At 50.6% G+C, this 18,958-nt stretch overlaps 6 protein-coding genes across 6 annotated transcripts; 3 read left to right on the forward strand and 3 right to left on the reverse strand.

The window, feature by feature from the left end:
- Positions 1 to 174: 174 nt before the first annotated feature.
- Positions 175 to 1,572, reverse strand: B0H65DRAFT_547443 (peptidase S8/S53 domain-containing protein; the record flags this gene model as incomplete). Its single annotated transcript, XM_062829519.1, has 3 exons — positions 175 to 738; positions 810 to 1,202; positions 1,273 to 1,572. 3 exons carry the CDS (start codon positions 1,570 to 1,572, stop codon positions 175 to 177), a joined length of 1,257 nt encoding a protein of 418 aa, XP_062682718.1.
- Positions 1,573 to 3,037: 1,465 nt separating this feature from the next.
- B0H65DRAFT_461021 (GC-rich sequence DNA-binding factor-like protein-domain-containing protein) lies at positions 3,038 to 6,154 on the reverse strand. The gene has a single exon (XM_062826578.1). It carries the CDS (start codon positions 5,985 to 5,987, stop codon positions 3,108 to 3,110), a length of 2,880 nt encoding a protein of 959 aa, XP_062682719.1. The 5' UTR covers positions 5,988 to 6,154; the 3' UTR covers positions 3,038 to 3,107.
- A 583-nt stretch (positions 6,155 to 6,737) lies between these two features.
- Positions 6,738 to 8,450, reverse strand: B0H65DRAFT_152164 (uncharacterized protein). Its single transcript, XM_062821090.1, has one exon. It carries the CDS (start codon positions 8,338 to 8,340, stop codon positions 6,814 to 6,816), a length of 1,527 nt encoding a protein of 508 aa, XP_062682720.1. The 5' UTR covers positions 8,341 to 8,450; the 3' UTR covers positions 6,738 to 6,813.
- Positions 8,451 to 11,987: 3,537 nt separating this feature from the next.
- On the forward strand, positions 11,988 to 12,634 carry B0H65DRAFT_152161 (uncharacterized protein). Its single transcript, XM_062821089.1, has 2 exons — positions 11,988 to 12,155; positions 12,223 to 12,634. The coding sequence occupies exons 1-2, from the start codon at positions 12,119 to 12,121 to the stop codon at positions 12,489 to 12,491; spliced, it is 306 nt and encodes a 101-aa protein (XP_062682721.1). The 5' UTR covers positions 11,988 to 12,118; the 3' UTR covers positions 12,492 to 12,634.
- Positions 12,635 to 13,338: 704 nt separating this feature from the next.
- On the forward strand, positions 13,339 to 14,231 carry B0H65DRAFT_570676 (uncharacterized protein; the record flags this gene model as incomplete). The annotated part of the gene is made up of 4 exons (XM_062830456.1): positions 13,339 to 13,614; positions 13,699 to 13,935; positions 13,997 to 14,098; positions 14,170 to 14,231. The coding sequence occupies exons 1-4, from the start codon at positions 13,371 to 13,373 to the stop codon at positions 14,229 to 14,231; spliced, it is 645 nt and encodes a 214-aa protein (XP_062682722.1). The 5' UTR covers positions 13,339 to 13,370.
- A 586-nt stretch (positions 14,232 to 14,817) lies between these two features.
- Positions 14,818 to 15,613, forward strand: B0H65DRAFT_570678 (uncharacterized protein; the record flags this gene model as incomplete). Its single annotated transcript, XM_062830457.1, has 4 exons — positions 14,818 to 14,930; positions 15,016 to 15,264; positions 15,337 to 15,471; positions 15,543 to 15,613. Exons 1-4 carry the CDS (start codon positions 14,891 to 14,893, stop codon positions 15,611 to 15,613), a joined length of 495 nt encoding a protein of 164 aa, XP_062682723.1. The 5' UTR covers positions 14,818 to 14,890.
- Positions 15,614 to 18,958: the final 3,345 nt, after the last annotated feature.

Consider the following 18,958-nt stretch of genomic DNA (forward strand, 5'->3'; position numbering starts at 1 on the left):
TGCTATGATCAAGATGTAAAGGCGATATATATGCCCAACTCTTATCCAAAAAGGACGTAAGAACACCAAAACTCAATACATGAACAAAGCCGGCTTATCGAAACGAATCAAGCCAAAAACGCCGATGCTATGCAATCCACGGCTTCCTCACAGTCATCTGCATCCTCTCCGCGCTCACCCCTTAATCCCATTATAAGCCACCAAATTCGGGCTCATCTCGCCCGCATCCCACACCTTATCCGCAACCCCCAACGCCCTCAACCCTTCATGCGCCCCCAAACTATCCCCAAACACCTCCGGATCCAAACTCTTCAAATACAGCGCCAACCCAGCGACATGGGGACTAGCCATACTAGTTCCGCTCATCGTCATCGTGCGATTATTATCCCCCTCCTTTTTGCCAATATAAGTCGACACAATATCCACGCCCGGAGCGAAGATATCCACGATAGCGCCAAAGTTGGAGAAATAAGCCCGGGTGTTCTTGTTGTCGATGGCTCCCACGCTGAAAGCACGTTTGGAAGAGGCCGGCGAAACCATGGCGGCTGGTTGGTTCTCGTTACCGGCTGCCACGACGGTTAGGACCCCTTGGTCGAAGGCGGCGTCGACGATGGCGTTGAAGGCTTCGGAGCGGTCGCAGCCGAGGGACATGTTGATAACCGAGGTACGTGTGCGATTTTTGGCGATGATGTCTTTGACGGCCCATTCGAAGCCGTCCATTACTATTGTGTTGGCGGACTGTGGGGGTCTGTTAGAAAGGGGTGGTGGGGCAGAAACAGGATGCGGTGGGGAGGGGGAAAAAAACGTACGCCGCCGCCATGAAACACCTTGACGCAAATAACCGTCGCATTCTTGGCCACTCCGTACTTCCTGCCGGCAATCGTGCCCGTAACGTGCGTGCCGTGGCCGTCCATGTCGATAAAGGGCGAGTTGGGATAGGCGTTGTAGCCGAGATGCACGCGGCCTTCGAAGTCGACGTGGTCTTTCCAGCATCCGGTGTCGACCACGTAAGCGTAGGTGCCGGCGCCGGCGGTGGAGTTGTAGACGTAATCGGAAGAGGTCTCGCCTTTGTGGGAGAGGTAACCCAGGCCCCAGGGCGCCTGCTTTTGGGTGATGATGGAGGTGTCGTCGGCGGAGTTGGAGATGACGTTGTCGTTGCCCTTGTAGAGGCGCCAGCTTTTGTCGAGTTCGATGGTTTGGACCTGTGGTTTTTGCTGTTAGAGTCGTTTCGTTCAGGGGATGTAGACAGCCAAACAGCTCAGTGAGACATACGTTCTCATCCCGCTGAATGATGCTCAAAGTCTCCTCATCGAATTCGCCCGCATACGCCTTGAACTTGCTTCCTACACTCCACGCCTTGTGCACACCGGCCGTGTCTCGGCGCGACAGACTCCTGGCGTGCACATCCTTTGCCCAGCTGAGGTGACCTTCGAGATCGGCATGTTCTTTGAGCAGCACGATGTACTTTCCGGGGATCGGCTTCGTCTCGACTTGGATGATGGGAGCGGCCCATGTTGATGCGGGGAGGATGATGGACGCCGCGAAGAGCGCGACGTTCTTGAATCCGACCATCTTTTGGTGTTGTTGATCAGGGAATGAAAGAGACACAGACGGAAAAAAACACCACACAAAAAGATGAACCGTTCACCGTCTCTCTCTCCCGACTTTCGCGAAAACAGGCGGGACAAAGCGAGCTTTTAACAGGATCCAACGGGATCCACGCTGCCGCCAACCACGCCAACCACGCCAGTCGCCATTCAGCATCAGCCCTACCTCCTATGGGGCCTCCTAACGTAGCGTAGTGTCCACAGTCCCCACTGTCACGATGACAAGAATAGAATTCGCACGATGCCCGCCTACAGGGCCCGTAACGATGTGTGCTGTGCTGGGCCCCCTGGCCTGGCAGCAGCGTTGCAATAACCCAATCCAATCCTTCAATCACACAGCCCGAAAAGCCCAAACAAAACGTCCGAAACAGCCACTCAAAAACCATCATCGAAAACCAAAGCCAAGTGAACACCTCTCCCGCCGCCGCAGGCTGCAGTTTAAAGGCAAACAAGGGGTACGGCAGCATTTCCTGGGCGTAATCGGCTTGGCTTTCACCTGGCGGGCAGTTGGGATTGTCGTTGGGACTGGACAATGCAGCGAGGCGGCGTACCTAGGCGGGTACCGGCATCATCGCTCTTTGAACCGAAAGCGAATCCCATCTTGCCCATCATCTCGCAACTCCTTAACTTGTTAACGAGCGACATCACCTTGTCGAGAGTGAGAAATGACCATCAATCACTCGTTCTGGATCTCTTGAAACTGGATACTGAATGAAGTCATCGTATTCCTTTCTGCTCGGCGGATGAATCGGGTGTGTGTGACGGAGGAGTGGGCTTGAAAAGCGACGATGGAAAGTGGGCGGTGTCGTGAATCCCGGATCCCGGTGCCGTGGTGGTCGCTGCCCCCGCTGCCTGTGATAGTGGACTCAGTGGGCTTGGACACTGGGCGTTGTTGGCAATGGTGTCTTGGCGGTCTTCAGCCTCTGCCGGGACAGGCGACGAGGTGACAAGCCAAGCAAAGCAAAGTGGATGAAGGTTTTCAGGGTCGGAGAAAAAGATCAGGGCAAGTCAAAATGCTGACAGTGTTTCCGATCCTCGCTGACAAGAACTGGCGGGAGTGGTCGAAATACTGGAGCAGCCAAATGAAGGGATGGAGATGTCGTCAGCAAACAAACGGTTTGAGGGAAGTCTACGCGACTACCGCGGGGGGTTGTATTTCTGCGGCTTGAGCGAGCAATGTGAAATGTGTGATGAATTTTCCTTTGCAATTAGGTACTGATAGAGAAACTGTAGACGCGTCTGTGTCACGTTGGCGTCGTTGCGGCATGTTGGTGATTTGAGTTGGTCTGTGTTGTCGAGGTCGAAAAAGAAGGAACGAACGGAGACGCCGCCAAGCCCCTTAACCTCCCTCCTTCCCATACTGCGAGCTTCAAATTCCAACACCAAAAGTCGAACATCAAACGTGGATATTAGTAACCACAAAAGCAACTGATCTGAAAAATGCAAATTGATATCAACTTTCTCAATCTACCCTGTCGTGCCAGACCCAGACCCCTACCCCTACAAAACCAACTCCAACAGCGCCTCCCACCCACTCTGCGGCTCTCTATGGATTTTGAGCGCATCCTGCCCCCTAACCTCCACAAACAGGACATCGCCCTTGAACCTAACCAACACACCACCTTTGCCGTCTCCCCTGGCCGTGATCCGGTAATAAGGTCCTTCCGCATGCATCTTCTTGCGCTCGGGGATAAACTGCAAGTCGTTCTCCTGGCACCAATCCTCCAGTGCATGTCTGAACGTGACTTCCTCCGGTTGTTTCTTCTCTTCTGCCGCTGCCTGGGCCTGGGCTTCCCGTTCGCGGTGCCTCTCACGATGACGATGCTCACGCTCGTGCCGGGACGTTGACGACTTGGATGACGGGAGGGCGGGACCTCGTTCGGGAGCCTTCAACTCTGTCTTCGCGCGATCACCCAGATCCAAAGCGCGCTCAATCATCTTCATGCCCTTCTCGAACTCGGCTGTGATGGAAGGAAGCGACTTGATCTCCTCCGGGAACACATGATCCTGCCACCACTCGAACCACTGACCGATCTGCTCGTAGTTCGCCGTGTCGAGGAGTAGCCACTGATACAGCGCGTCATGCCACATGGGGAACACCTCGGCGACGATGACCTCGCCCACCATGGACGGGCGGATGACTTGGAGCCATTTGAACAAACCCTCGAGCATGTCCATGTACGGCTCCTGGTCGCGCGGAGCGACGCGGAAGTTCTTGCGCATGTACCGCGCCATACTGGGGAGGAGGTGGTTCATCACCAGCGGACCCCATTGGTCGGATCCCCGGCGAGGGCGGAGGACTTCCTTCCATTGTTTGAGACCGGGGATCACGCCGCGGTTGAATTCCCAGACGTCAATGAGCTGGCGGAATTTGCGCTTGACGTCGGCCACGAGACCGGTCGAGCTCTTGGGGTCGAGGTGGGTGGCCGGTAGGTAGGGGAGCCAGGGAAAGATCCACCCGTGTGGCAGGTTGGATGTGCTGCTCTTCTTTTTGGGGTGCCACTTCTGGACGGCTTCTTCGAGTTTGCGGACGATGTCTTGGAGGAGCTGGGACCGGATAAACAAGGGGATTAGCCCGTCCCAGGCTTCGAAGACGGCGATTAGTTGGTCGGGCTCCCGGACGTCCCATACCCTTACGGCACTTGCCACAGCGGGAAGCCAGAGCTGGTACATCATGGTCTCATAGGGGGTTGCTGCGGCCCGGCGGTGGGTATGCTTGGTCTTCTGGTCGAGGCCGAGTAGCTTTCGGATGGACACAAGGCCGTCGATAAACCTTGGCTTGGGATCCTCGAGTGGTTTCCAGATCTGTAGGTACTCCCTGAGGGCAGGATAGATGGCGGCAACGGCAAGTAATGTGACCTCGTCCTTGATCTGTGGCAGCATGGCATCAGAAAAGGAGCTGGAGGCGCTCAGTAGACCAGAGATCGTGCGCCGCAACTTGTAGTCAAGGTCCGCCTTTTTGTCGAACTCGCCGCTCTCGACGGGGATAGAGAGCACTTCGCAAAGACCCGTGATGGCCCTGTTCGCTTGTAGACTTGCCGTGAGCTCGTCCAGCTCCTGCTGTTCTTGCTTAAGCTGCAATTCGGCGTACGCCTTGCATTCCTGGAGGCTCTTCCATTCTTCCAGAATCGCCATAAAGTCATTCTGGGCCCGTTTAACCAGTTTTCGGGATTCGGCCGCCTCTGTCGACTCAGCAGGGGTAGCGGTCCCGGTGGGTGTCATCAGGCCGGAAGACGTCGTGAGCATCTTCTTGCCAGGTCCCGTCATGTCCAGAATGGGAGTAAAGGCATCGGGAATGTTCAGCCCCGGGGCAACCTTCTTGACCTCATCCATAGTCATGTACTTGGGCTTCTTGGGTCGCGGTGTGCTGCCAGCGCTGGCCGTACCACTTCCGAGTCCGCCAGCCAAAGCCTTCTTTCTGCGAGCGGCCTTCTTCTTTTTCTCCTCCTCTTCCGAGTCTACCAGCTCTTCCCCGCGCAGACGTGCCTGTCGCTTCTCCTCTTCTCGTTCTTGTAGAGTCTTTTCCTTGACAGCACCCAGACCGGCACCCTGAGGCCGAAGGTTCGCCTCGATAATGACGTTGCGTCCCTGGCCTTCTTTACCGAGACCCTTGCCCTCTTCGTAGCCCATCTTGGCCATCATGCGGGCAGCGAAGGACATCTTGTTGGTTTTTGTCTTTCCACCCTTTGCCTGAGCAAAGGCGCTGGGTAGGGCGACGCGGCGCGTGGGAGGTTCATCATCGTCTTTGGTGAGGAGCGTCGGTGCTTTGGCCGAGGTCGGCGTGAATCCTGGACCGAGAGGGTTCGACATGTTGACTGTTGACTTGACAAAGGATTGCCGTGGCGGGCTCTTTTCTTTCTGTTGTTGTGTCGGAGGTACCCATCCCAGTCCTTGACCTGTAGCTGCAGCGGCAGCACCCTTAAAGCCCAGACCAACGCCTCGCGACTCTTCCTCTTCCTCTTCGTCCTCCTCCTCATCCTCTGCATGGGCAGCCTTCATCGATGGTCTCGCGTCGTATTCGTCATCCTCGTCCTCTTCGTCACCGATATCATCTTCATCCTCGTCCGAGTTGGCTGGCTTGTTGTTGGCTGACGAGACAAAGCTGACGCCCTTTGTGCGGAGGTTTTTGCGCTTCCATCGAGGACCCTCGTCTTCGCTTTCGGAACCAAAGATACCGAGAGCAGCGGCCTCCTTTGCGTCGCGACCAGTTCGGCGTCTCTTTCGTGGGTTGAAATCGCCGAATTCGTCGTCGTGGGGATTGCGCGATGGTACTTGGAAATCGTCGTTGTCGTCCGCGTCCGAATCCGAGGACGAGTAATCGGCGGCGGTAGCCTTGCTGATTTTGGAGGCGTCGAAGTTGAGCCCGCCAAGGCCAGCCATGGTCGCGATTCTAATTCAGTGTGGTCGTGGGAGAAAGGACAAGGGAAAATGGAAAGGTGGTGATGACAGCAAAATGTTGTTGTTTGGAGATTGTTTGGAGGTTGCTCGCTACAAGCTGTGGATGTTGACTGCTGTAGCACTGAGCAACAGGCGTGCTACAGTGACCGAAGTGCATGGGTGTTTTCCCAATTGACGTGTGCAAAGTGGCGTCAGAACTTCTGGCCAATACCTTCCTTATCTTATCGGAGCAATGACCCCGCAAAATCAGTAAACCCTATTCAGCGCAGTTCTATCTGGAACATGCCAGCAAGAGCATGCAACTGGGCGGGTAGTTGCATACCTGGAAGCTATATGTATTTGTACGAGTTCCATTTGGTTGCACTTATGTATCTACCACTACCACGCCTATATATTACCCAAAGTAACTTGATGAATCAATATCATCCATACAATGCTCTGTATTAAACGTTCAATATCTGAATTCTATGTGCAAAACTATGCTGCCTGGTCACCCATGGTCGGGTATCTGGCATGTCTGGGTATCTCAATATGTCCCAAACGGGAGTCGATCATCACTGCCCCGCTCTTCATGCTTCTAACGATTGCCTGCCGGTTGTGCCCCTCCGACCCAACTCCATCAATTCGGAGTTGGGAAGGTGCGCTGTGCGCTTAGCATTGAGGGGTATTTATACCTAGTTTCCCGGGGTTTCCCCTTCAATAGTTTCTTCTAATCAACTACCACCTTATTCCCAAAAGAACCCCATGCCCAGTACAGTGGCTTTCAGAGTCATCGACTCTTCCGCCGACGGCATGACATCTTCTCCATTCAACTTGTCCCATCCGCGCCGTTTTCATGCACAGCAGGGCGCTCCTTGACATCCTGCGCGATGTGAATGACTCCATCATCGCCATGAATCTCCGAGTCCTGCCTGGCATCTGAATCATAATAAATTGCCGGTCCCTCCTCGTCGCCCGATGCGCTGGGCGTGACGCCTTCAGTATGATACGACGCCGTCGACCAGTTGCTGCCACCGCTTTCGCCGCCAGAAGGAAAAACCTCCGATGGAATCATGTGCCGCTGGATGATCTCCTCCCATGTCTCTTCTTCCGTGGCGGGTGGTATGACCTCTGCCGTGCCGTAATCGTGCTCCTCCAACCCCGCGATGACAGTCGGCAGAGAAAGATGGACGTCTGGGATGGCCGGTTCGTCTTCGCTACTTGGGATTGGGCTGTATGCAATGGGCGTCTCGTCTTCGGCCATCTCTGCGCTCTCCCAGCCCAGAGATTCGGTTGGAGGACTCGAAGCAGTTGAAGACGGCGTTCCGTGAGGCTGGCGTACTTTGGCCCAATGCTGGACCATGCTCTTCACCTGGTCGGCAAAGCTGATAAAGTCCATTCCAAATGTGTCTCGCGTTAGGCTGGTGTCGATTGGTATACTGACAGTCTGGTAGTATCCGCTGGTCGTCAACAACTTGCTCGCGAAAAGCTCTGGGAACTCTTTCTCAGCGATGTCGATGGCGTCGGTCCACCGTACCTGCTCGCCCAAGATGAAGCTCTGGCCCCCAAGAATCTTGGGACTTAGAGCCTCCACATGGACCCGTGCCACGTCTTCGACATGCACCGACACCCCCGCGTATACCCCTTGGTTGTGGCCTAGGAGCAAAGCTGCCAACATGGAGTTTGTGCCCTTCATCGCCTCCTTCTCCGTAGTCGCTGCCGTGTTGGCCCCAAGCACGAAGCCCGGGTGTATGTACACGGCGTCAAAGAACGGCCGCTCTGTCTCCATGTACTCCTCCGCCACTTGAAGTGCTCGACATTTGGAGGCTGCGTAGGCGGCAAATTCGGATTTGTATGGTCCTGGATCGACGGGTATCCGGTCCTCGGGAAGCACTGGCTGTTCTCTTGCCTCTTCGCCCTCCATTTGTGATATGGGAACAATTGCTGCGATAGAGCTGGTGAAGACAACACGTCTCACCGTCCCGCTCTGCTCTGCAGCGTCAAGAATGTTGAGTGTTCCAGCTTCAGCGGGCTTGATGAATGTCTCGCGGGCGTCATCTGTGTTGATCGAGCGAGCAGACTTTGGTAGAGGAGTCGCTGTGTGGATGATGTAGGCGACATCTTCGGCGGCCGCTACAAATGCCCCAGGTGTCGTGATATCTGGCACGACGATGAAGTCAAGTTTCGAAGCGGGATTCAGGCGGCGTAATGCGGGTCGAGCTCGGATTGTGTGTTCGTCCGCTGCTTTTCGGACAGCGCACCGGACATAATATCCTTCACCGAGTAGGAAACGAAGAATGGCCCAGCCAAGGTGGCCGGTGGTACCGGTCAACAACACTGTGTCTCCGGGTGCCATTTTCCGTGGTCTTTGGTGTCTGATGTGTTGTCTTTTCTTGATCGAGTCTGGTCTGGCGTGGGATGGCTGATTTTCATGCGTGTTTGCTGTCGATGGCGAGTCAAGTTTAAAAGCTCAAGAAACTTGGATCATGGGAAACAGACCTCATGACCTTTTAAATTCAGGAAAGGGTGGGCAACAATGTAATAACATGTGCCGCGTAATCGTAATGCCCACTCCATGGCATCCGAGAGCGCTTCCCCGTTTCGGCTTCCAATCGCAGTGCATTGTCTGCACCAGCATCAGGATCAGGTACGTACCTCAGCCATCGACTCCCGTTTGTTTCAGCTGTCTTTTGCTGACTGCATTTGGGAAGCCTCCGACAAGCCTCCAACAAGGGGCAATCACAGTTACGGCCCAATACCGAAGCCCACAGACGGCAGTTCCCAGAGACGCCGTAGAGACTTGGTCCAGAGTATCTCTGGTCACGGTTTCGACGTCACCATTTCAGCACATTTTTTGCTATGCCAAGTACCCTCCGCGTCCGAGCGGTACTGACCGGGACCGCATACGTACCACAACAAGTTAACAATCACTGATACCGGGCATTCGAACATGGGCGATGCCTCCGACTTGGCCGTCCCGCATACTCTGTTCGGGCACTTAGCGGCCGACCTACCGACGTCGGCAACACAAACAATGTCAAAGACGTCGTCAGCACCTCCTGCAACTGCCCAAACGTCTCATGCTCGCCTCTTGGCGTCCGTGTGACGCCGACTGTTTGTGACGGTTTGGGCGTCGGCCGAGAAGTGATGCGCCCAAAAACGCCCAACGGGGTCATTTTCTCCCCCAATCTGTCGACAACAGTCTCAATTACCCCAGATCAATCGCGGCAGTTCGAATCGACCCTGGCAGACGGTACCGTCATACGCGAGATTTCCAGCTCGCCAGTCGGAGTTCGCTGAAAGTCAAGACCGACTACAGAAGCGATGGTGACACAGCAGGGGCAAACAAGCAACTGACTTGGTAAACAAGCACGAAGCGTTGCTTGATTGACGCATCTCGGTTATAACAGCAATTCTTGCATCTGTCGGCCGCCGACTCTGACGCGGCCTGCAAACCGGCACCTTCGACTCCTTCGAGAAGAGTTGGCACGAGAAGGACACATGGCTACCTACCTCCACAACCCGGCAGCACGCGGTGGCATCGGAATGCCACTTATCCTTTGTTCATCCCTTGCTTAACCCTCGCGTGGGATATCCAAATGCAGCCGATGTCTCCGCGTGGTCTCCGACAAAATCGCAACAATGGAATGCGGGCAACTCTCCACGCTGTCCAACAGTCCAAGCGGCGAACGGCGATCTGCACGCGTGTCTCTACCCGCTGCGTCTGGACAACAACCCCGCGTCACACACGCACTTACGACTATCTCCTTTTCGGTCCCGTGAGCCGTGAGACATGATTCGCAGAAGTAGCCGACCGACAGACAACGGGACTCACCTTTTGAGCTTTTCGACTAATCGTGGCCAAATGCCTTGGACCTTGGAGGCTCGATCTGGACCTTGTTTCGCCTACAACTGAAGCTGTCTCGGGTTCTCTCAATGCTGGTGTCGCCCATTTTGTCGGATGTTTTGGCAGCAAGCCACAGCTACACACAAGCTGGGCTGAGAGCAGCCGCGGCCTGCCATGGCGTGTCGAGGCGACGCCACCGGTTGCACCGAAAGACGGGTTTCAAGATCTGGGCTACGCCACGGGGAGATTTTGCAATAAAGGGCAGCTGACATCAACAAAGAACATCCTGGCAAGTATTTCTCGCATGGCGAGATCTGCGGGGCAAAGACACGCGATTACGGTTACGATTCCGAGGAACGGGATGCGGAATGCGGAGAAGACACGGATCGGGGTTTACTCCGGGTCTGGAACGAACGAACGGTAACTGCATCTCACGATGTCGCGCTTGAACCGACGAATAACGAGCTCGAATCTTGCAATTCCGGTCAGGCATTGTGCTTGAAGATGCTGAAATAAAATTCCGTTTTCAGCCTCAAACGGGCGTCAAACGGGCGAGGCCACAAGCTGCATCGCATTCCTCCACTCGTGTACAACATGTTCGTAAGTAAAGATCGCTGCCCGATAAGATTTGGGACAGGCTTACCGTCCCCGGCTCGCCCTGTGCCTCCGGATCCCCCGCACGGATGACGGCCCGGAAGATCGCCCGTGACACAACGGGCGATTATCGCTGTCAGTACATGCTCGAAAGTGTCACCTTAGGCCGGACACCGAATAGGAGGTTTTTTTCCCCTTCTTTTCATCCATTGAGGGAACGAGCGCGCAGGTACGTCATCAGCTTCATCATCGGCCCTTCTCTCCGGCGGTAGGATCTCACTAGCGGAACCCATTGTTCTGGGAAGCGCTGTTCGGGAACGCGAGGGGTGTTCGCCCGGGGATAATGTCTGTGTAGTGCAGTTCGGACGAGGGGCTCCCAGCTGGACTTCTATCCCCTGCTCTCATTGTCGCTTGGGGCGCTTTCGGGGAAGATTTGCAGTCGTTTTCGCATTGACTACCTACAAATCTTTCTCCAATATCTCAAACTGAATTTCTCTTTTGGCCTTTTCATTCATTCCGCACTCCGAACCTTGGCCGACGGTTACAACTTTTCTTGTCCAGATTCATCGTAATCCGCCAGACATCACACCATATGCTGGGCTTCATGGTCACACTTAGCCCTAACCCTCTGAAACCGGCCTTTTTTGCTCACCCCTGAATGATGAAAACAAACGCCAAGTGTTCAGATCAGATTTCCATCAAGTGTCCAAGCATTCAAAGACTTCTCTATTCTTCTTTCCTTTATAAGCATTGCACATTGTGGCGAGCGCTTTTTTGAGATATTCAACGTGGAACCCCAGCAATGCAACGGAACTTTTCCAACAATGGCGTCTATCAAGGACCTTTGAAGGCGTCGACGCCAAAGCTTGCGACCGAGGTATTGCATCTCAACTTCCTACTTTTCCACCTTTTCCAGCTTTTTCTTGGGTTACTTCACCTAGAGAAGCCTGGTCCATTCAAGGGGAGATTACTTCCGTGCATGTGCAAATGGCAAGGTTGGCGTTGACTCAGGCAGGAGGAGTCAATCAGTCATGTAGTTCCTTCCTTTTGAATCACGCAAACCACGGTGAGGCAAACTCAAAGTTTGTGTTTGACGATTCTAAAATGACGTTAACAAGCCTGTGTTCATCCAAACACGACTTTCCTACTATAAAGTCCGACCTTCCCATTGGTTTTCTACGGCCACTTATCGCGCCGACCAAGCTACACCGATGTCAACCATTCAAAGTCTGCAACTCCTCATCTGAAGTAACCTATCACTATGACGGCTTTTCGTTCACAAGGGCAATTCCCTACTTCCAATAGCTCAACTGCGATGAGAGCTATTGTAACTCAATCTGCTATTCGGAAGTTTCCGGATGACCTGGATGTTTTGAGATGTGAAGCACAGGCATGGTGCTGACAGTGATACCTGATGTTCTCCCATCAGTTGAGGCTTACGAAAGGTCATGATTCGTCTATTCCATATTGGCTTGTGAGCTCAGACTGTACGGGCACAAGGCATGTCCTGTTGTGATCCGTTATGTCACTGGACGGAGGTAACGGGGTGCGGAGTTGCCTCCACATTTTCTGTTCAGTTAGAAATCTTTCTCATCCAGTTTTCTACTCATGTTGATGAAAATCCGGCTTATTCACCGCTCACAACAAACTGAATCAGTGACCATCGAGAATCTCGAAACCTGACACTCTCAAAATGGGCATAACAACAAAAAAACAAGCCATCAAAATGGGCAAGTCCCTAACTCTCCAAGATCCCCTTACCCTTACAGACACTGACACACGACCCCACGCAACCAGTCAACGACTTCGCCAACTCTCCTGCCCCCATCATCAACAACAACAGACGCGTGACCATGGCCAGGGCAATCGTTGAGTTGGCCATCGACTCACTGAGGGAGCGTCCCAACCTCGACTGGCTCAGAGATCTCGCCATACAAGAGGTTGAACGTTCGCTGAAAGTGCATGTCATAGCTGGTATGAGGGGAAAACACAATCAGAAGGTTCTGCTTTGGCATACGATTGTGGAGGTGATGGATCACAAGAAACACCAGATCCCCAAAATTTAACGCGCGAGGCCGCGGTGTTGAGGTGGGATGGAGGGTTGGAGTTTGGACTTTGGAGGTTGAAGCGGGGAGGGTTAAAGCTGTGGGCTGGAGAAGATGGGGAAGAGCAAAGCAGAAGAAAAGCGAAACTGTTCCTGGGGATGGAGACGTCAGGAAGTAAGCCGAGGATGAAGGATAGAAGGAACTTGGTGTTGGGATTATCATTTGGACACGAACCAGCCTCTATCAGTTACCGTCAGTCAAGCTTCATGTTGACAATTTCCACTCAGTTTATTTACCGTCCTGATCGCTCTTTCTTCCAACGAATCTTTCCAATTACCCCACTTCCTCTCCTTCCTTCCTTCCCTTCTTCTTTGCGTGCGACTTCCCAAACTTATCATCTCATCATTTCAACAAAACCAGGAAGCAAGAAGCAACGACCCATTCCATTTGACCTACCTCTCAGCGCACCCAGCGCTCCTTCCTCATGTCCCTCTAGTGTTCTCTTTCTTCGAACTTGAATCCCGTACGTGTCCTCATGCGCCATACGCAACAAGCACCGGAAGGATCACTCGCTGGAAGCATGGAGACGAGAGTGATGTTGATTGGCGAGAGTCCAAATCCCTGAATGGCAATCGCGGTAAGGCGCATGATTCTTCATCTGAACGGAGGGTCTTTCGACGGCATTTCACTTGGCACATTGGATTGACGATGCAACGACTGCCGGCAAACACAATAGGCACTATCTTGAATGGATAGAAGGCCTCAATCCTTCTCCATTGAATCAATTCGAGTGAATGAGGAAGTAGCTCGACTGTGGGAAGCTAGGTTCTGTTCTATTGACTTTGACCCACTCTACGCTTAGCAGATACTCGTTTGCTATTGTGATATTGTGATCAGAACATGAATAAAACGGGTTGTCATTTCACTAGACCCACCCAGAAACTGTCTCCCCTCCCCCACTATTTAGTGCCTACGACTCTATCGTCTACTTCCTTTTCTCTCTCACTTCTAATTCTCACCAGCCATCTTTCCAACTTCGCACAACCACAGCGCGTACGAGACTTGGCCAATATCCTCAAGATCTTTTTCTATCACAACCCGGCACAAGACGTCAAGATGTCAGACCATGAGATTATCCAAGCGAGTAAGTTGGGATTCACTCCTTCATCACCTCCATCGGCCCTCGGCCCTCGGCCCTCTTGATCATTGCTAACCCCTTCATCCACAGTCAAGGGCGTTGACCGGCCGGAGCCCCCTACCACGCAGGGTAGGGTTAACGCAGCCAAGGGAATAATTCAGTCTGTCTTGAGCCAGGATTACGACCTCAAGGAGCTTAAGGATTTGAGGAAAATCGTCTGGGACTACAGGAAGTCGCTGGACAAAGTGTCTCCGCGCGATACTGCGGATTCAAAGAGGACTCGTTATCGGTACAGCTTGTGTATCGACATTTCGTACATCCTCCAAGGTGAGACTACCTAAGGTATGGCCTCCTCGTTTGTTTTATTTCTGTCTAACGTGTGATGAAGGTCTGGAGTATAAGCTGGCCGGCGGCCCGGATGACGAGTTGTGCAAGAATCTCGAAGCTACGCTCGGAGAGCCGTTGGAGGGCAAGGAGAAGGATGCCTCTGGTAAGTACAAAGATCCATATGGTGTAATGGCGGGATGGTCTTCTGGCAGATACTAACTGGTTATGTCACAGCTGGTGTTCAGAAGGGCGTTGACGGTGAATGTGACGAGGAGGAGGACTGGGTGCTTGTCTGAGTTCCCAGTGAGAGCCGAGGGTCACGAATCACTTCGGCCTGGCAGATGAGGCAGGGGCAGCAACATGCCCTTTATCAAATGAATGTTACTTGCCAGACAGACTCTTGAGAGACTGGCGTATCATCTTCGTTTTCAGTGATTCTACTTTCTCACATGTGCATGATGCTTTTATGACAGTGACTCGTCCTTATTGACCTGATAGATACCTCTAGTTACCCTCCCCTGTTCGGTTGCCGTTGAATGCGTTCGACTATCGAGACGAAAGAGCACTGACTCTGGTTGTGGGCTGGCACGGGCGCGGGGCAGCTATTGGAACCTCCTCTCCAGCCACCGGCCCACAAGCCATTCACTTTGAAATGAACAGGTGTTGGCTGCAGCGTACAACTACCTAGGTCCCTCTGAACATGCTGTCTGTCCCGTCAACCTGGACCCACCGAAGTTTAAGTGAAGGGAAGCTTCAAACCGCCAACCTGGACCATTAGTGCCTGCCAAATAGGCCTCAGCCAAGGACCACCCACTATAAGACGCCCTCGCCCTCTCTCCTCTTCCCACTCCCGAACTTCCTCCTCACAACACACAACCTCCTACAACATTTAACCAAAATCGCGCTCACCGACCTACCACCTCTCTTCCAAACACCGAAACAACATCCAGACAAAATGTCCACCAACATGTACACCGAGGGCATCATCTCCATGAGTAAGTCGCATCTCCATCTACCCCTCCAGGTCTCGTCAACCTACCTCGGCAAAGGAACTTCCTAACACTTCCTCTTCCATAATAGTCAAGAGATCTGAGGACAAATATCCTCATGATTATCCCACCGCAACTCGTATGGGCTACGCGGCCGGCCTGGTCGGCTTAGTTGCCCTCACCGTGTCGGACGACTACATGGCCGAAGAGTTTTACGACACCATTCGGGGCTATGCGGCTACTCTCCGACAGGAGCGCGCCTTGGCTGAGACCGACGAGTCGACCGCGAAGCTCCTCAGCAGGGAGTTTATTTGCTACGACATCCTTGACCTTGTTTCCGGTAAGTGTCCCGTCTCTATTAAACCCGCGATGCCCATTGTCAAGCGGAACCTATCTGACACGTGCTGGACAGACCTCGAGCACAATCACAATGCGACCAAGGCCAATAGGGATGTCGTCTCGAACAACGCCGTTACCGTCAACGAGGGCATTGAAAGCGTCATCAACATGAACGCTGTCGTCCAAGCCGAGGAGGACACCGAGTTCGGTAAGCTCCTGTTGAGGATATGAAGAAATTAAATGGTGGTTTGGCTTGAGCTAACTGTTGTTGTGTTATAGTCCTGATCAACGAGGTCGAGAGCGATGCGAGCCACTCTGAGGCGGATTCCTCCGAGTGGGAACTGGTTTGAACGGGGAACTTCACTGTCATAGTATGGGATATCGTGCCAAAGCGTCCTGGGAAATGATGGAATTTGGGGAAACCAGCAAATGGCTTCGTGGTATAGAGGTGGTTCAAGTTCATGATGGACATCCGAATGTAACATAAATTACAACAAACTCATCATTCAATGACCTCTGCATCTACAGTTCTTGAGACTCCTCGTTACCTTCACAAAGTGCCCTATAGTGAGTGGTTCATTACACGCTCCTGACAATCATCAAGAGTAAACCTACCCGTACCCACCCCAAATCTACACGCACCCTACCCCTTCTAAGACACTTACCAATACCGTAGTGGGAAAATACGGAGGGGAACAGGGCTTGTAACGCTTAGTATAGCTTATAGGACTTGTAGATTTAACAGGCCTTGTCTTGTTAACAGGCCCTGTTGATTTGACAAGCCTTATTGAGCTGAGGGAGACGTCTGATTGGCCAATCTAGGTATGCGCTATAGACGGTCGCTAAAGGTCTTGAGTTTAGCACTGCTTCTGGGCAGTCACTTGGGGGCTTCTGGGACTCCAAAGAGACGATGCTTCCTCCTTTCCCAAAGTTTATTTTCCCCCCAGAAACTCAACCACCCCATATCAAAGGAAAGAACGAAGCCAACCTTCAATTAATTGGGCCAGTGGCTCAATGGTTCTTATCGTCGCTCTCATTCTTATAATTGCCAATTCGATTCCAACTGGTGACAGCTTTTTTTCCGTCGCGCGAAAAGTTTCGCGCGGAAGTGTGAATGCCCTCATCCGGACTTTGAAGCCAAAGTCTTAAACCACCAAAAAGACCACTATAGCGACTACTGACCAATGACCCTTATAGGGGCCTTCCAGAAGGTCCTTATAGGGGTCTTTAGCTTTTACCATTTTGCACCCAAATCCGACCAATCAGAGGCCTCCCTCAACTCAATAAGGGTTGTTAAGTTAATAGGGTATATTCTATATATACGCCCTAAATATACGTGTTGCCCTCAACAAGCCCTGTTACGCTCCTTATATTCCCGCTGCGGTAGGTAATCTTTCAGCAACGCGAAAAGATTTCCTGGAATTTGGTCAAGGAGAAGGACAACCTCTGAATTTATTGCAAACATTCTTTTTTCAATTAGAAGGCCTTGTAACTGACTTTTGAGCGGTCATTTGCATTTGCAACGCCCGGATTTTGCAACGTACTTTCCGAAGCGGGAAACCCCAGGTTGCAACAAGCCTTGTCTAGGAGACAATGCGTGTAAAGAAAACAAGAATTGTTTTCCAAACATGGATTGTCTCCCAAGCCCCTAGAAGTCAAAAGTTATAGGGTATAACCTTCTGTACTTTAGTACCCTAGGACTGCGTTTGTTTTCGTACTGCTGCCGTATAGAGAATCTAGTCGTATAGTTTTATACTGCAAAGCTCGGGCCACTTTTCACATGCACCGTACAGCCATCTACACCCCCCTTAGAAGTCGTTGGGTAAAGAAGGTGGACGACAATTGAGTGCGACGGGAACGAAATTCTTATAGGGGGTTACAAGGCTTTAAGCGCTATACAAATATGCTACAAAAGGTACATCGAGGCGGCTATACGGTATTGATTGCATTTTCGAGCGTATATATAATTTGTCATTTTGTACGATTATGCCGAAAAATGTACGATTTTTTAGCTATATATAACCCTAACACGAACAAGGCTATGCGAGGCTGATATAAGGGGGTCGTAGATTGCATTTTCTCATGGCAACTAACTAAACGATACTACTTTTGTACAGTTTTCGTACAAAAATAGTCGTATAGACCCCTTTATACGACAACCGTACTAGAACAAACGCAGTCTAGGCTTTCAAAGACTACTAAGGTGAAGGCGTACATTAATTCTGAAGGCTGGCATTGTTGGAATAGCTTCAAAAAGTTGGTCACGAACAGGAATCGAATGGAGTATGTCACGAGTACGATTGAAAATGAAGAACTACTTCAATAACCGCTTGGCTACTAAGCCAATTAGTTGTTTTTGCAAGAATGGCTGGTTCTTTCCGTTGATAAAGGGGATATTGGAGGTTAGGAGAAGGAGGGACTTTGAGACTTTGAGAAATTTCAAATTTTGGACCCGACCCAAGGACGCTACCTTACAGCGCTTGCCCCCTATAAGAAACATGGCTTGTCTGAGAAACATCGCTTGTGCTTATTGTCCAAGAAGGACAACCCATATTACAAAACGCATTTTTCTACTACGGTTGCTAATAGGATATAAAAGACAATACTATACGAACTTTTGGGTAGAATTTGCCATACGAGGAATAATTCCGGTATATATTTGGAAGAGAGGGTGCGTGTAGGCTCTAGGGTGGGTACGGGCACAGGTTTACTCAGCATTAAGTTGTACCCTGGAGGCAGCTGGGGGTCTAATAAAAGGGCTAGAATGGGGTGTAAATTGTAGTATTAATTGTGTAAAAGCGTTCTAGAATGAATTCGCTTACACACGCCCATTCTTGATAATTGCATATTTAGGTTGAACGATTATAAATTATAATTAATATATTTCGTTTATCGGTCTATTTATATTTAGATAACTAACCCGCTAGAACGGTACGTTAAAATGGTAATAACGTCTTATATAGAACAAAAGTCCAACTCCTAATAGAATTTCTATTCAAAAGTAATTCGCGCCTATAATGAAAACTTTATATATTAAAATATTAAAGGCAATTAAATATTAGTAATAAAACTATATTTTATAAAATAATTTATTATATTTAAATTTGCCTTTCTTATTTTAATAATCTTTTATTATTAAACGGTAAATAGTATTAAAATTATATTTTATAATTGCGAAGTTATTAAAGTAGGCTAGTATATAATTGTAAATTAATATATAATTAGGAGTTAAGTAGTATAATATAAGAATATTATTATATTATTTAAAACTATTATGATATTTATTTATTATTTATTATTTTAATATATATTTATTACTCCTATTCTGTTGCTATTTATCATAAATTTATTTTGGGGTATTTTATTATAATACTTTCGTATTTGGATTTTTATTATTCTATTAATATGTTAATTATTTTTAATTTTATATTTACTTCCTTTTTAAATACTTGTATATAACATATCGACGTTATATTAGGATCTTAATTTATCGGTAGTATTCACTACCCTTATTTATTCTATATCGTATTTTAACTGGCAGAAACTTCCACGATAAAATATACGATCGATGAAATATAATGTCAAAATAGCGATAAAATTCTATATTTAGGTGCAAATGCGGGTAGTTCTATTACCTTTACGTTAGTATATTACGGGCGTAAGGTGGGAATTAGGGGTCGTTACTTTTATATTTT

This window comes from Neurospora tetraspora, assembly GCF_033439725.1.
Source record: "Neurospora tetraspora strain CBS 560.94 chromosome Unknown B0H65scaffold_3, whole genome shotgun sequence".
In the NCBI taxonomy this organism is placed as follows: Eukaryota; Fungi; Ascomycota; class Sordariomycetes; order Sordariales; family Sordariaceae; genus Neurospora; species Neurospora tetraspora.